The sequence below is a fragment of the Balaenoptera acutorostrata genome, chromosome 2 (genome assembly GCF_949987535.1).
Source record: "Balaenoptera acutorostrata chromosome 2, mBalAcu1.1, whole genome shotgun sequence".
In the NCBI taxonomy this organism is placed as follows: domain Eukaryota; kingdom Metazoa; phylum Chordata; class Mammalia; order Artiodactyla; family Balaenopteridae; genus Balaenoptera; species Balaenoptera acutorostrata.
Genome location: NC_080065.1, coordinates 133304794 through 133322530, shown reverse-complemented (window position 1 = coordinate 133322530; position 17737 = coordinate 133304794). Strand labels below are relative to the sequence as shown.

General features: G+C 37.3%; 1 protein-coding gene across 9 annotated transcripts in view; it reads right to left on the bottom strand.

Annotated features, from left to right (window-relative positions):
* The window catches only part of FBXO38 (F-box protein 38), a 52667-nt gene that overhangs the window by 15644 nt on the left and 19286 nt on the right, over positions 1-17737 (bottom strand). For all 9 annotated transcript variants that reach the window (XM_057540169.1, XM_057540173.1, XM_057540174.1 and 6 more), the window contains exons 8-14: positions 16906-16999; positions 15760-15890; positions 11816-11986; positions 10030-10172; positions 8920-9130; positions 1778-1897; positions 140-319 (exon numbers count right to left, since the gene is read on the bottom strand). In XM_057540169.1, coding sequence (XP_057396152.1) covers positions 140-319; positions 1778-1897; positions 8920-9130; positions 10030-10172; positions 11816-11986; positions 15760-15890; positions 16906-16999 — 1050 coding nt within the window. The remainder of the gene's footprint in view (positions 1-139; positions 320-1777; positions 1898-8919; positions 9131-10029; positions 10173-11815; positions 11987-15759; positions 15891-16905; positions 17000-17737) is intronic.

Below are 17737 nucleotides of genomic sequence, written 5' to 3'. Positions count from 1 at the left end.
TTCTTGCCTCCTGTCACGTTTTGTAAGTATATGTTAACTGCACCACAAGCTGTGGCAGGGACACCATTATATAAAGGCCAGTGTGTCTGTTCTCATGGTGACTCTCACTAACAGGTCAGAGTAAGACACAGTCTCTCACCTGATAATTCCCTGGACTGTACAGACTCTCCGGTTTTTTCTTCACGCTCAGAGAAACGCCGGGCACCATTCTTAGGAATCCAGACTTCTTGGAGTTCTAGACTGTCTTCCTCATCGTCACTCTCTGAGTCATGGACAGTAATTGGCGTTGGTTTTACTACACGCTGAAGACCGCTGGGTCCTAAAAAAAGAGCACAGGCCTAACAGTCACTTTTTGCCCAACGAAGGGTCTCACTCAAAGTACTGTTTCCAGGGATGTGGGCTCACAGAGATGCTTTGGCTCTATGCAGCTTCCCTGATCACTCATTTTAATGAGCATATACTTGGATGAGACACTGTGAAAACACTTTAATTCTAAAGTAAACATTAAGTATGATTAATATACCACCCAACATTATATATCTCTAAAGGAAAATTAAAGTAGAAGAGCATATGGCATCTCCCTTCAGGATCTTCTCTGTTTGAAAGAGTCACATAATCATCCTAAAAATAATCAAAATAAGAGTCATAATAATCATTTTAAAAATAGGCTAGATATTTTCCTAATTCTGCAAATGTATGAATGAAAGCAAAGCAAATGAAGATGAGCCTCTGACACCTATGGGACTGGTGAGAACTCTGCATTCTTTAATTAAGTATAGGTCTAATGCATTGGATGTCACAGACATGTTCTTGAAAGGCTAGGTGCATGTTACAGTTTGCTTATTTGATTACATTTATGTCAAAAATGTTTTATCTACTTGGCATTACACATTGTAAACCTTCAGCTCTTACAACCCACTTTTCTCGGACAAGTGACTGATATCTGCTCCATCAATAAAATATAAGCTCCAAGGAACCTTCCCTGTCTTTTTCCTGTCACATTGTACAATGCCTGGCACAGAGTAGGCACTCAATAAATATTTGTTGAATAAGTGACTGCATCTGTAAGACACTTAAAACAAGAGCAGTTAAAGAATATGTTCAATTCAAAGACAAGGTAGCATTTGAACAGACCAGGAGTGAGAAAACTTGAGTTCTCATCTCAATTCTGTCCTTTGATCAATAGCTGAGCGGTCTTGAGTAAATCATTCAAATTTTTGAAAGAATATTAGTTTCCCCATCTGTAAAGATGAAAGATTATATTAGGTAATCTTTATGTACTATATGACTCTTAGCCTGCCGTAAGTGACCCAATGGCAAACTGAGACTAGATCTTGGTCTGTTTATTAAATCAAATCAACCTCTCCACTGCTCCTTCTCCCCACCAAAATGAAGGGAGAGGACAAGCAGAATATTTAATCAGGTTGTTTATTTTCCTAGCTATAATTTGAGTGCTTTCTTTCTCTACACACACACACACACACACAAATACACACACACACACATGCACAAATATGCACGTGTGTACACTAATATAGAAAGAGGAGTTGCTGCCACAGTTACAAAAAAATCAAAACCAGACTTTAATGAGATATGTATACACACGCACAGCAAGAAGAACATCAAAATGTAATACAGGCCTTGTCAAAAATAAGCAGCATGTAACACATCATTAGCTGTAATGTTGAAAAAAATAATCATTCTCAGTGTTTTACTTTGTTCATTAGAGTCAGGCCCTAGTTTTCAGAACCATGAATGTGGGAAGTCACACACTTACCTGCTTGTTCCTCGTCGACGTCCACAGGAATAACTGCCTGACTGTGAGCTGGAGCCTCATGTTCACTCTCAGCCGTCACCTCTCCATCTTCTTGAACCATGTCTTCCATCTCGTTCAGTGCTTAAACAAAAATAATCACAGTCAAAGTAAAACCAGGAGATGTCTAAAACAACCACAATGGCAGGCAAAACTGTGGCACCCTTGAGAAATGAACAGCCTCATGATCATTAGGCCCATTCAGAAAGAATATCATGTAATTGTGCTTCATTATATCGACATCAATAAGGAGTGTCCAATTCTATAGGAGGGGAGCTCACAGATGGGAAAGGATCACTTGGTAGAGAAAAGTCCATCATTTTAAGATGAAAGCAGGGAGAAAGGCACAGCTGAAAGAAGAAAGCACCTGTTCATTCCTGAAGATGTTACCAGGGATGGCTGTATGAGGCAACTGTTTGTCTCCCTCTAAGCTATTTGCCTGATGGCAGTGAGAGCCAGCTACTGGAAGACCTTACGATCATCTTGTAAGCAATTAGTCTTGTAGTATCTGCCAGTTGAATCAGGATGCATTCATTGAGCAGCCAAGCTCAAATTGCGTATTTCTTTTCCTGCTCTCTAGAGACTGCATCATTTTTGGCTAATGTGTGGCAAGGATTATTAAACACAGTAAGTACATGTTTAACATTTTAATATCACTCAAATGTTTTATTTGCATCTAAGTCTTCACTAGGGTTATTAGTGCCTATCAGTGAATGGGAACGTTTATATTTTTCCAGATGACAAGCACAGTGAACAGTATCAGACTGATAAGCTTCGATCACTTTACTACATCTTCTTAAGATACAACGGTCACTTTTCTACGAGGATCCTAAATAAAATAATTCCTGGCTTTGCCAGCTGTTTACAAGATTAAATCCAAATCCCTCAAGTCAGTATTCAACCCAGTACCCTCTCACTACCTACACCTAAGCTTGGGTACCCAGTCCCAGTTTCAGTCAGGACAATACCAATACTGTCCTTTACATTTATAGCTCAGCCAGGACCCAGAGGGTGGCAGACTGTGCTTACCCTGTGCACCACTCAACGCCTACGGGTGCTCAACACTACTGCTGGGAAATCAAGCAACCATCTGAATGAAATGAATGAACCAACACAGAAGAAAACAATATCCTGTTCCTGAAAGAACTAAAGAATCTACTGAATTTGTAAGTAGACAGGACAAATTCATACAGTCAACAAAGAAACAAGATAAAAATATGAGTAAGCCAGAAAGATACCACTCAGATAAATGCCACTGGAATATACAGCAGAGAAGTATGAGATTTCAGGGGGACAGTGGGGTTTGCTTTGGTCTTAAATATACATACACAACAGTACATTCCCCCTCATGTTTAGCCTCCCATCCCAAATTTTTGCCCAGCCCTAGCCCTCAATAACTACACTTTATTTAGGGCCAAAAAGAGAACTCACCTTGTTCAGAAACATTACACGATAAAAGCCAATCAATTCGCTTCTTTCATTCAACAGTGATTATGAACAGCGGCTAGTAATTAATGTGTACATACTCTATGTCCGGCTCTATGCTAAGTGCTCTTATATACATTACCATATTTATTTCTTATAGCAATCTTATGAGGGTACTACTACTAGCCTCATTTTTGCAGTTGAGGAAACTGAGGCTTAGAAAGGTTAGTAATTTGCTAGGATTTGAAATGAGGTCTGTTTCCAGAGCCTGCTACAATACAGGGACGATGAATAGATGGGCAATTTATAGTCCCTGCTCTCAGAGAATGCACACCTTCGAGCAGAAATGTCAGACACACAGAATAAGGTCAGAATATACTCATTAAGGGCTAGAACAGTCCAAGTAAGGGGAACATGGACAAAAAAACAGCAGTTAATTCTCCTGTTCAACAGGGAAGGTTTCACTGAGATGGGGTGACATTTCATATATACTAGGAAGCACGTTACATTTTCCAGAAGAGTAAGTAGGCCAGTGATAAAAAGAACAAGAGTTTGTGTTGAGATGAGGGTATGAAAGAGAAAAGAAAGCTAAAAAGGTAGTCTGGGTCCCAGATTGTGAAAAGCTTAGAATTGCTTCTTATAGGCAGAGGGAACCACTGGAACAGAAGTACATTCTTATATCTACGTGATAAGGTTTTCCAAAGCTGTTGAGTAATTGCTTTTTAGGTTGCCACAATAACCTGTGGAAATATTTAATATAATATCTCAAGGTTATTTTAAACTTAACTTCTTTAATTGTATTCATTCATTTGGATATTTATTTAGCGCCTACTACAATGTGTTACTGTTCCTAGGTGCTAAGGAACAGTGGTGATATTCAATATCTCTATTTTCATGGAGCTTATTCCAGTTGAGGAAGGAAAAAAAATGTTTAATCAACAATAATGAAAACATCAGAAAATAATATCTTATGTAACAAAATTAAAAGAGGATGATATAACAGAATGAATTGGTGACAAAGTGGTAAGGTGATCAAAAGGTACAAATTTATAGTTACAAAATAAATATAAGTCATGGGAATATAATGTACAGCATTGTGACTATAGTTATTAATACCGTATTGCATATTTGAAAGTTGCTAAGAGCAGATCTTAAAATTTCTAATCACAAGAAAAAAACTTTGTAACTATGTATGGTGATGGATGTTTACTAGACATCCTTACTGTGATCATTTTGCAATATATACAAACACTGTCAATTATACCTCAATTGAAAAAAAAAAAAAAAAGATTAAGGTGGTAAGGAAAGACAGCTCTGAGATTAACATTTAAGCTAAGACCTGAATATCAAGAAGAAGCCAGTCATGCAAAGATGGAGGGAGGGACATTCTAGGAAGAGGCAGCAGTTGGTGACAGCTTGGCACATTCATGCATGGTGTGGGAGGTGGGGAGTAGCACAAGGTGAGGACAAGCCAGATCATGTAGCACTTTATGGGCCAAATCAAGAAACTGGATCTTTTTCTAAAGCAGTGCGAAGCTACTGGAAAGTTTTAAGAAAGGGAGTAACACTGTCTGGTACATGTTTTTTAAAAACTGCCCTGGCTGCTCTAAGAACTAATTTTACTTTGAAAGCTGTTAAAACATTTAGGTAAAAAAGGTCTGGTACAATGAGAAGGAGAACGTAGATGGATTGGGGAGATGTTTTAGAGACAGTCAACAAGACTTGCTAAAGGACTCGATGTTGGGGAGTGCAGGTAGGTGCAAAGAAAGGATAATGTCTCAATAGATGTCTCTGGTAATTAAATGAGATGATGCTACCCTTGGGCTAGGGAAAATGCAAGTGATTCTTGGTTTTGATTTTTTTTTTCTTTATTTCAAAATATTTTATCATTGGGCAGTACATCTTTTTCAGAACAATTTTAACTTACAGAAACGATGTAAGCTATCTTTTAATCAAATATCAATGTTTACCAAATATTCTGTTCAGGAGAAATGTTATTTCAGTTGTAAAAAAAATCCTGTTACCAAATATAATCATAAACCTTAATGGATTTGAGCTATTTTTACAAATATATTAACTGGTCTCTTTTATATAAAACCTGATTCTAAATTTATAGCCTTCATTAACCATTATAAAATAAAGAAGTCACTGACGTTTAATAAAATAATTTGCATGCAACAATTTCTAGTATCAGGAATAACTATTCAGCGGTTGACAAGTATTTGCCCCTAAATAGAAAACAAAATGAATCTACTGGGATTTTTTTTCACATTGTAGCCTGTCCTCAGACTTCAAAAACAAGGATTTTCCAGAAGTCAGTGGTTTTCAACATATGATCCCCAAACAGCAGCATCAGCATCACCTTGGAACCCGTTACAAATGCAAACTACCTGGCCCCACACATACCAACTCAGAGCCTCTGAGGTGAAAGCCAGCAACCTGTTCTAACAAGTCCTCCAGGTGATTCTGATGCACTCAAATTTGAGAACCATTGCCCAAAATAAGTGCTGCAGAGCAACTGCACTTAGTGGTTACTTTGTGGAGGTAGTGGTGAGGGAATGCAGTGGCACCCCACTATTAAAAGCAGTATGTAGGATTTGTTTTAAATCCAGATAGAAAATTAGTTAAATGATGTATAGGCAAAACTATGCTTTGTCGTTATAATTACTTCAAAAGTAATTATATTAAAATAATGTGGCAAAATGCTTTAGCAATTACAGAAGCATGATTTTGACACATGGTAATGTTATGTTAGGCAATGTGAATTGTTAGAATATATGAACATCTCTTCCTGTTTTACAGTGCTGCAAAATGAAGGTAATGAACTTGTATTTTCAGTTAACATAACTAGCTCACAATAAAGCTTTCTAAATCTTAACACTTTTGGAAGCGCAAATCTAAGAAAGATAATATCCTTAACCAAATTATAGAATTTTGGTAAATTAATACAGTACTCTGTAAAACAATAAAAGCATATTTTTGTTGGAGTCATCTATTACCTTAATGATAATGTTCACTATAAAACACCATATTTTATTTCAGTGGTTTATAAAGCAAAGACACAACTTATACAAATTAAAGGGCTTTTAAAATTATACAGTGCCCTTCTTTGATAGGCAATTACTTCATGAAAGCTGATTAAGTTAAATACAACAGAGCAAAAGAGTGAGTGAATCTGCTTCATTCCAGCGTTGGTCCAAAAGCTCATGTATGGAAAGTTTTAAAATTCTACATTAAGGAAAGTCAACATGTGAATACCAATTTCAAACTAAAGTAATATTTAAAATATTGTTATGCTTGTACCTAAAGAGTGGAAGCATCAATGTTAGTCATTTCAACTAATGTTATTTCCCAATGATCCCTTTTATTTTTAATCCCTGTACCACTCTTTATGTTTTTTCTGTTAGTTGTTTCTCTTTCTTTTATTTGAATTCTTTCCACCACAGCTGGTTTTGATCAACAGTCATATGGCCTTTCTCCAGGTCCCCCTTTTTTTTTTTTTGGGCCGTGCCATGTGGCTTGCAGGTCCCCTGGTCAACCCAGGCCATAGCAATGAATGCACCAAGTCCTAACCGCTGGACTGCCAGGGAATTCCCCTGGTCCTTATTTTTTATTTAAAAGGATCAACCTGACATGTATGTAATAATAAATATACATAAACATATTGCCAAGTTGGAAAGACCCATGGAGCCTAATGTTTTATGCCAATCTTCATTTCTCTAAAATTCTGCCACCATCTTTGGTATTCTTAGGCTTCTTCTTGTTGAAGCTGTTGAATTCCTCAATCTTGGCATTTATGTCACTAATTCCTTTGCTTCTCAGCATTTGAAGATATATTTGACAAATACTGTACCTCAAGTATTTGGTTTGTAGTCATGTCTCTCATCTACTGAACCTTAGTTTCAAATGTTAGTAGATTTAAGTTTCCATTGTTCTCTCTTAAATCAAATAACGTGTTCTTGCATAAGTTTTAGCTCCTGCTGCATCAATATATGACTTCACAATGGAAGGCATCCTCCATGCTATACTGAGAAGCCAATGGCCATGTAAGTTTCTCGTGGAGTCTATAATCTGTCCAGTACATCAACTTCAACCACAACTGGGTTTGTAGGATTTGGGGAGTTCTGCGCTGCAGCTGCTGTAACAGTTTTCTGTGAACGGTGGGTATTCTCTGAAGTCCAGATCCTTATGATGGCACTCAAGAACAAGGCAAAGAAAGAATACCTGACCTCACTCCCCGCTCCTTCACCCCTCGCACCTGCTGGCTCTGCACTTTTGTTTTTGTATTTTAGGAGGGGAGATTTAGCCGTAAGTTTGAATGCCTAAGAGTACTCATGTGGAAATTAAAAGTATGAAGTTGGATACAACTGCAATTACTTTAAAAAACAGAAATATCAAAGCCGAAAATACAGGTTTAGAATTCATTAGCATATAGTTGGTACTGAAGCCATGAGACTGAATGAGGTCATCTAGAGAAAATATGTAGAGAAAAAGGGAGAGCAAGGACAAGAGCGGAATAGAGGAGGTGGTGCAAGCAAACTGAGGAGGCATGTCCAATGAGATAGGAGGAAAACCAGGAAAATGGTTTCAGGAAGGCCAAGAGGAGCAAATATCTCAGGAAGACAGAAGTGGACAACAGTGACAAATGCAGCTGAGATAAGATGTCAAAGAAGATGCAAGTGGAGAAATGACCACTAGCCTTTATGAGAGAGTCACTGGTGACTTTGCCAAGAGCCAAAATGGACAGTTCTATAGAGAACATGTGAGGTAAGGAAGTGAAGACAATGCCAACGGATGATTCTTAGGTCAGGACATGCATACTCAGAGTGATCCTAAAGGAAATTAGGCTCTATACACAGAATACTTTCATTATGAGAGGAGTTAATAACACCAGGGCACGCCATTTCTCATTAATTACTCTGCCTAAGAGAATGAGTGAAAGGGCAACAACCAAATAGTGGCTAGAAGAGATTCGTTTTCCAGTTCTTAAGGGTCAACTGGGAACCTGGAAAATTTGTTAAGGAAACGATTTCACTCCATTCTCACTCATCAACACAGGGGCAGATGAAGCCTAATAACACATGGGCTGGCACACAGCAGGAGTTCAGTCAGTATCAAAGAATTGGAATGGATAGTTACATAAGTGAAATCCTGTAGGTCCTTATTAGCTCACGTATTTAATTTTCTGGGTGGTTTTGAAGACTTAATGATGAAAGGTATATGAAAGGTTTCCAACACAATGTCTAGCACATGACTACTGTTCATTTTTCCAGTTCTTGGAACACCCAAAAATGATCTCCATGTTCAAGTCCAACGTAGCTATCTACTGGTCAGCGAGATATTGAAAAATGCTCCTTCACCCAAATCCTGACAGTTAAATCTCCATTAAGCCAGGCCTCTAAGGCTCACTGTACCCTAATTCTCATGGCATCTAAGTCCTTCCCTTTCTGTAAATACCTCAATAGCTTCTATGGGCAAGAGGCATTACAAAGATAACTTTAAAATAAGCAAGCAGATAGGCAAACTACATCCACCCCCTCATTTGCTTTGTTAGCAAGGTCCCCCCCAATGTGTAAAGTGACAAACTGAAATAGGAGGTGAAGGAAAGAGAAGAGAGTAAGAGAAATATGACCCAAAGTAAAAATCATTTCTATCTGGAGCTCACAAAAGATCTGGGTTACCGTCGGCTGCAAACTGCTGCTCTCCTGGCTGCAGGTCTTGCCGGAAGTCATTCTCCTCGTCTGAGTCATCTGGATGATGGTGATTGTTGTCATGGATGTTGGCATTATTCTGGGCATTGTTATCATTGTCATTGTTGGAGTTCTGATTGCTAACAAGGGCCGAGGAAACCCCAATTCCTGTGCCTGCGCTCAGACCAACCCGAGCACAGCCCTAAAGCAAGAAGAAACCATGTGCTTATTAATTTGGGTTAATATAGAACCCTGCATTTTTAATATTCCTTCATTTCATCTTTACATAGAATATTTATATGGCACTTTATGAAATACTTTCACATATTCATAAAGGACCTCGTTTAAGGCCCAGAACACTTCAAGCAAGATAAAGCGTTATCAGTCTTGATTTACAGATGATGACATGCACAATGGGAAGGGATCTGCCCAACAGTGCACGACCAATAAGTGGTACAGCTGGGACTTGAAACCCAATAATCTGTCCTCAAACCCTGAGCTTTCTCCACTATATCACACTGCTTCAACACTGGGAATATAACCGTTAAGAACTGACAAGAGAGAACATAATTTGTTGAAACATTAAGTTTTTATTATGATGCGAGTATAAAGCTTTATTTGTTAAGCAGTTTTAAAATAACATTTTGTACAACTGGGCAACCTCGGCTTTCCCCAGATATGCAACTGAACAGAAAAGGTAGCAGCAAAGTAAAACATTTCCAAAACAAAATTCCTAATCCTTACTTATATTTTGGGTTGCTAATTAGAGATTTAATCTTCCAACTAATTACTCTTGAGTAATAACTTTTGCTTTAGTTCAAATTTCCACCTTTGCTCTCACCTTCACTTTATAAACCTGATGGAGACAGCTTACCACTTACTTTTTCCTTTCCTTTCTCTGGAAATCCCTCAATAGTCATTTACAAGAACAAGTGGCCATACATTATTATAACCTTTATGCCTTCCTTCACTGAGGCTGGCAGTAAAAAGTCAAATTGTAACATTGTAAAGGCATATTATTAGGAAAAAAAATTACTTAGGCTGTTTTATTTTCTTCCTTCAGTATCAAAATAAACAAAAATGCTCTCAAATGTGACTTACTTTGGGTGGTTCACGAAACATCTGGTCCAGTGAAATAAACTCCAGGCTGGGCAACAATTCAATAAACTGGCCAAAGGAGTCCAGCTTCAAAGCATGGCAACGCACTAAGTTGATATCAACCAATCGAGTCCATCTTGAGTGGTCTATTGAAGAAATAATATGGCCAGAGAGAATGTAACTAACAGTTTCTCCATTACTCATGAATTTTGCTATAGGTCACAAAGACTTCCAAATCCTTTTTCCTTGAGTAAATATTCTTTTATTTCATGATCTCTAACACTTGATGACTCTAAACTATGATGTTTCCTTACCTAATTTCATTGTGAGAACTAGATGGCTTGGAAATCGTTAACTTGAAACTAAGTCAGCCTATATTTAAATGTGATTCACTTAAAAACCTACATGTCTATTTAACGATAGGATACTACTTAAAAGAAATGTTGGCATATTCCTTTCATAAAACAGTATGCAGCTATTAAAAGAATGAAGAAGAACTGAATATGCTTACTAATATGGAAAGCTCTCCAAAATATTCTTAGTGCAAAACACAAGCTACAGGACGATGTATACACAGTAAGGTCCTTTCGTATATGTAAATCATTTTTAAATGCTATATATGTATAGGCTGCAATATGCACAAAATAACCTGTCCAGAAGAATATACAAGAAACCGTTGATGGTGGTTACCTTTGAGAAGAGGAGACTTTTCATTTTGTACCTTTCTGTATTGTCTGATACTGTTTATCAAGTGCATGTATTACTTTTAGTTTTTAAGTGTTAACAGGAGTTCTGAGTGATGGGATTATAGGCCATTTTTTATTTTCTTCTTTATACTCTTCTGTATTTAAGAAAACAAACAAACCAAAAACCCAATAAATGTTATTTTTTAAAAGCGATCTACGCCGCATACAGCCTAAAGTTTATTTCCCAATAACTTCTTGGTGCTGCTGGGGAAGGGGTAGAACTTCTCTCCTCATGGGTGAGACATGGCCATTCTAACAAATGATCTCAGCAGAGGCCTGGGAGCCCTACAACAGGTCTGGAGATGGGTTTTGTAAGGAGCTACAGTACCCCTGTGCGGTGGCTCAGACGGCAGAGGAGACTGGTCTGCAGGTGTCAGTAAGGGGGCCTGGTTTGGTAAGAGGATGTCAAAATGAAAATTCTCTAGCTCTGAATTTATTTAAAGGCTTGTGAATTTAAGTATTTAAGAAGGGCTTTAAAAGAAATAAATAGCATTACTCTCAGGGAGGGAAATAAACTCCCCTCATAAGGAAAAATACCAAGTGCAAAAGTCACACTTCTATACACAAGGGATACTGTATGGAGGGGAGATTCGAAATAGCCTAGGATTTTAAGGCAATAGAAAATTTCACAAGTTAATGTTTAATATGTCACCTAATTCAAGTGTTTAAAATACATACCCACTTTGTTGGTTCAGATGATATGCCATTTGAAGGTAATACAGAGAAAACAATCATAACATCCCAGGCAACAATTCCTAACCTAAACTTTACGTGCCTGGCCCAAAGAAAAACACATAAGGATCAGTACAATTGAATCTATAACTTGGACAGTGCAAATTTCTAGGCAGAGAATTTCAGGAGTTCAAAGAGGCACTGAAAATATTTCCAACTCAGTTATCAAAGGTTCCCAGAACTTCTATGAATGATCCATATAAAATATCTACATTTTATATTAGGAATGTTAATTCATGACACAAACAGAAAACAAAGATACATATTATTTTGACATTAATAAAATAGAGCCGCACTTAAGCATACAGTACCTGAGATCCAATTGTATGGGTTATGTAGATGCGGGCAATTATAAATTGCCAGATATTTGATACAGGAAAAAACTTCATTGACTGCCTTCATCCCTATATCAGTGATGATACCAGGATTTTCTACCACATCAGCCAAACCATACTTCACCAGATCTGCATTAGCCATTCTGCCTAGAAAGAGAAATTGATTTAAAAAACAAAAATAGGTTCTTAAAGTGTCATGGAGTGTTGCCAATTCTTTATTTTAACATCCAGTATGATTAGTCTCTATGATCATCCGGCGTCATCTCTCCATCATCAGGTTCAGGTTCAGGTACAATTTTAGGTTAGGTATTCTGTACGAATGGTAGCCTTTATTTTGCAAAATAAAAATTTATGTTAAAAGTTAAGGGACAGCTAGTAGGAAAAGATTATTTTCAATTGTTTAGAAAAGGAAAAAAGAAGGCAAAGTCTTAAAGCAAAACTGAGGGATAAATTGTATTGGTTTACATTTATGGTGAAGTTTTAGTTTAAGCTTTTAAAAAGAAAAATAAAATCTTAAAAATGTAACTCTTTCACTCTATAAGGATAATGTTTTTGGAGTCGGGTGTGGCCATGTGTAGAGAAGAGTACACTTTGAGAATTCAGATTCATTTTTAGAACCATGTATAGGTTAGTAAATATGTACCTAATCTCAGAAAGTGGACTTTTAACTCACACATACACCCACTCTCTCTGCCTTTGGGCTTTAGTACCTACTGTCTTGTCACAGACTAGGGAGTGGGTTTAGTAAAAGAGGATCCTCCATTCTAGATTATGCCACTGGAAATCACACCTTATCCCTTGTTTCCTATCATTATTCCTGCCACCTGCGTGACCTTTGCTCTAAAGGATGGTCCGCTTGACCACGAGCAATTTGAAGGAAAATGGGACTTTGCCTAGTTAGTTTATAGTTACATTTTCAATGTCCAGCATAATGCTGGGATATTATGATATAGGAACCCAATAAACGTCTCTCATGGTCCTTGCAATCAACTGACATAAAATACAAAGAAAACACTGTTGCTCTGGAGAAGCTGCCCTGCCCTTCAGGGCAGGGATTCATACCTTTAGCCTGGACATGTTTAAAACAACCCGCCTACTCCCAACTCTTCCAGTTTCACTTTCCATATAGTGCATGGTCTCTCTCCTAGAGTCCCTGTTTTTTGTATTTACTGGCATTTCTTGGAGATTTCACCTTAACCAATTCTTCACAATTTTTCTGATCAATTTTCTTTAGTCTCCTGGTAAAAACTTCTTTCTTGCCCCTTGGACTTAAAATTTGCCTTCTTCCTATGATCAGGTAGATTTTGAACTGATCCCAGGTAAGGTGTTGTCAGAATAATTGCTACAGCCTAGTATGATAAATCTATGTCTTATATTCATTCCTTTGAGACCTGTTCCTGCTCTTAGGTTCTCCTGATCATCACACTCCCTCAAAACCCTGATGGCATCACCTAGGACTCAGATTGTTTCTTTCTGATTCAGCCCAGAGGTCAGCTAAAAGTAAAAGCTACCATTCACTGAATGCTTTCTAAGTGTAAGAGATTGTAATAATAAAAGACCATGTTTTCTCATTTGTTAAATGGAGATAAGACCATTTCCCACTTTTTTATTGGGTGGTTTGAACCCACGAAATAACTTGCCCCATGATTAATGAAATTCCATCTCACTCCCTCTTTCCAAAGCCCCAGCACTAAACACTACTCTATACTGCTTCTGGATCTGAATGAGTTTTACACCCCTATCACCTTCACATGAATCTCTGAAATCATGAATCTGTGTAAACAAAGAACCCCTAAGTATTCATCCTTGGATCACTTTTCTTATATTCCCAGTACACAGCATCTACTTTTCAGCACACCCATTTCCCCAATCTGGCACTGTCACTTTTACGATAAGTGTATGGGGACAAAGGTGATGTTTCTATTTATATTTTGCCAGAACCTTTGTAACAAAGAATTGGTGCAAGTTTTACCAGGAGCCACCCCAACCTCCTGGAGAGATGCTTCAAAATCTAAATGGCTGAGAAGCAAGAGACTAAGTGAAAGAGTGTAAGCAGTGACCTCTCATTCCTCTCTACATAGTCTGTTAGACACACCTGGCACCTATTTTCATACAGAGAATCCCAGACTGTCTTTGGAGTAATAGAGGAGAGTACGTATACAGGAGAAATGGATGAACTGCAACAAATATGAAGAATGGCTTATAAAAAAAATCAAAACTAAGAGACTATTAAATATGAAGGAGACTATGAAACAAGTTACATTGAAAAATGAGATAATGGTAGTCAAAAGGTAAAGTGTTGGGACTTCCCTGGTGGCGGAGTGGTTAAGAATCCGCCTGCCAATGCAGGGGACATGGGTTCAAGTCCTGGTCCAGGAAGATCCCATGTGCCGCGGAGCGACCAAGCCCATGCGCCACAACTACTGAGCTGCAACTACTGAAGCCCACGTGCCTAGAGCCTGTGATCTGCAACAAGAGAAGCCGCCACAATGAGAAGCCCGCGCACTGCAACGAAGAGTAGCCCCCGCTCGCCGCAACTAGAGAAAGCATGCGCGCAGCAACAAAGACTCAACGCAGCCCCCAAAAAAGGTAAAGTGTTTTTCTATTGAAAATATGTGTTGAGGGGAAAGAAACACTATAGGGAAATAGCTGGTTCTAAAGATAATTCTCAAAGACATTCTTTCAGTGGACCTAAATGTGGCCATCATGAAAATACAAAATTTGTCAAGTTTTTAGCTTTCGGGAAGAACAAAAAACAAGACCATAGAAAAAAACATCAATTACCAAGCTTATAATTTTAAGTTACTACACAGATACTGTAGAAACGGAATGTTAGCAACTTCACTGAAAACCAGAAAAGCCTGATATCAAATACATTAATTTTATTTGAAATTACTATGCTAGTTTAGCATTTTAAAGCTACGTTGGTAAAAAGCTGATCTTTTCAAAGCTATATAGATTAAAAATGATTCCTGTGTTAAAAAGGCTAGAAAATAATGCTTTGATTTTTTTTAGTGCTTCACCTGTATTGATGAGAACTGCAACAAAGTAAAAACAAAACAAAAAAACCCAACTATTATTGTGACATATATCAGAAACGAAAGAGGACAAACAAGTCATATTGTTTGATCTGGACTAAGAAGAATTAAGCCTTCTTATGTTCTTCTACAATGCAAATTAGATCCAAAGAAAAAATGCCATCTGGTATGACAGTGAGAGTTTAAGAAGACTTGTTACAAATTACATGGGTAAGAAACTAAGTCTTGCAAAAATAAATACATGCTGAAGGTGTAAATGTTTTTGCATGTCTGACTAATGTCATGTGGAAAAAAAGTTTGAATAATGAATTGACATGCATTCAAACCCAAAGGAATGAGTTCCCAATTGTAAATACATTCCAGAAAACGCTGTGAACAAGCCTTCCAACAGCAATCATCATTAAACGAATACTGACCATTATGTGCTCACACTATCTGGAAAATCCAGAACCCCCAGTGGGCTTATTACAGAAATGAAGAGCATGGGCAGGGAATGGGACCTCATCAGAGAGGACCATCAAAAGCTTCAAGAAGTGTGGCAGATCAAATTCAACAAATGGAACCAAGGATGACATTCTGTGAAAAAAATGAAGCAGAATGGGAAAGAAACTTGGGGAGCAAAGGGGAGACAATATCAAATGTAAATAAGGATCTTTTTTTGGGTAGACAATCACTACACTTTCTATAATATGCTAAAATCAGAGGCAATATAGAAAGAAAAAAATCACTGACACTTCAAGTTTAATTTTTCAAGAAGTGAGAGCACCTAAGATTTTAAGCTGTTTTATATTCAAGAAAATAATGGCCCATCCCAATTCAGAGTTCACTTTGTCAAGTAAGTTCCTGACAACAATTTTAGGGATTAAATGACATAATTCTTACTCTGCAGCAAAAACTCATCTACATATCCCAGATGAAGGGTTTCAAACTGGGGGAACTCCAACTCTGCCATCTTCAGGGCAGAAAAGACACCATCTTTGGTTAGGGAAGGCTGGATCCGAACTTCATGTAACCTATGAACAAAGAGACACATATAAGAGTAAAATGAAAGCCATCAGAATCAAAGGTACCTCCTAATGTAAGGCTCTGAAAGAAGTTTATTTTACTGAAGTGTCAAATGCAAACAACTTTCCCCCTCCACTAAAAAATATCAGATGTTTCCTTTAAAAGAGTATTTTATAAAGTGTGGGCACATCTTATGTGTACACTGAAGTTATAGTAAATAACAATGAATTACACTGTAATAATCTTATATCCTTTCTGGTACTTTCTTAAACCTGATTAAGTCAAGGCAAGAATCTGCATCTGGCATTTCTTTAATATCTTTTTAAGGCTAGTATTAAGTCCCATTTTAACAAAGAGTATAGTTCTATAGTAGGTAACAATATTTACTCAAACTTAGATACAGTTTTGTTTTATTTATATTCTTAATATTCTATTGATGGAAAGTAAGAGTTTTGTTTTTTAATAAATTGAAAAATGGTTAATTCAATTTAAGTATTATAAAAGTAAAAGTAGAGGTAGACTTTTGGTATGTAGGAAGTAGTAAACATGGCATAAAGTGATGTGAAAATAGGTTAAAAATATAAAGGTATTAAAGGTCAGGACTCTGAAACAGCTGACTTATAACACTGATTCCTGAATAGCAAAAATTACCACCAACTAACTAAAACAACTGGGAAAACCATCTGGAGGTTGAAACAATGGCTCCAGAGTGGGCTGCTGACACCAAAGCATCAATACTGACTTCTGTTGGAGTCTCAGGCACTTTCAGGTAATTGACTGCTTTTCTCTGATGAGACCACGCCCATTCAAAGCTTGCTAGGTCTGGAGTGCAGCTCAGTTGGTCATCAGTTGTAACAGAAGACTCCCACTAAGTGATAACCTACTGCTATTTAAACAACTCCTTTGTATTTTAAATCTGAAAAAGGCATGCTCAAACTTCAAACACATATTCCCACCAATTTTTATAAAACAGGAAAAAACATAATTCTAAGACAAAAGACACAATGTGAAGAGGAAACATACCTACGGGCAGCAGTGATGATGAGGTAACCAAGATCTACTTCAAGTGCATTTTTGCAAGCTCCCAAAACAATAGTGTGCAAATTTCTAAAACCACCTAGTTAAAGACGGAACAAAAACAATAAGTGTTCCATATGACCACAGCACTGTCAGTAAAGCATTTCTACATACTTTAGATGATAATTGTTTAGGCGTAATCATTTTAGTGCTTGTATATCACATTGTGCTTTTAATTTGCATTTCCCTAATGGTTAGTGAAATTTATCATATTTTCATGTTTACTGGCCAGATATCCTCTTTTGTGAAATCTTTTCTATTCAAAATGTTTTCCCATTTTTCCTATTGTGTTTTCTGACTTTTTCTTACTAATTTTAGGAGTTCTTTCTGGATACAAGTCCTTTGTATGTTAGCTGTATTGCAAATAGCTTCTCCCACTCTACAGCTTGGTTTTCACTCTCTTACTCATGCCTTTTGATGAACAAAAAAATCTTTAGCACAGTTTACCAATTTTTTTCTTTATGGTAAGTGTTCTTTGGTATACTATTTAAGAAATCTTTGCCTACCAAAGGTCAAGAAGACGTTCTCCTGAGTTTTCTTTTAAAAACTGTATTTTTTACATTTGGATCTATGAATCATCTGGAATTAACTATTGTGTGAGGTATGCTGGCCCCTTAAGTAAAATATAAGGTAGAGTCATTCTTAAACACTTATCAGGGAAGAAAAGTCTCTGCTGCTCTTTTAGGCCCTTTATGCAAACTCTTAGCTTTTGGTACCTCTCTCCAGGTCTTCTAATGAGTGACTGCACTGTAGTCTTCTTTTCCTTTCTTTTTTAAAA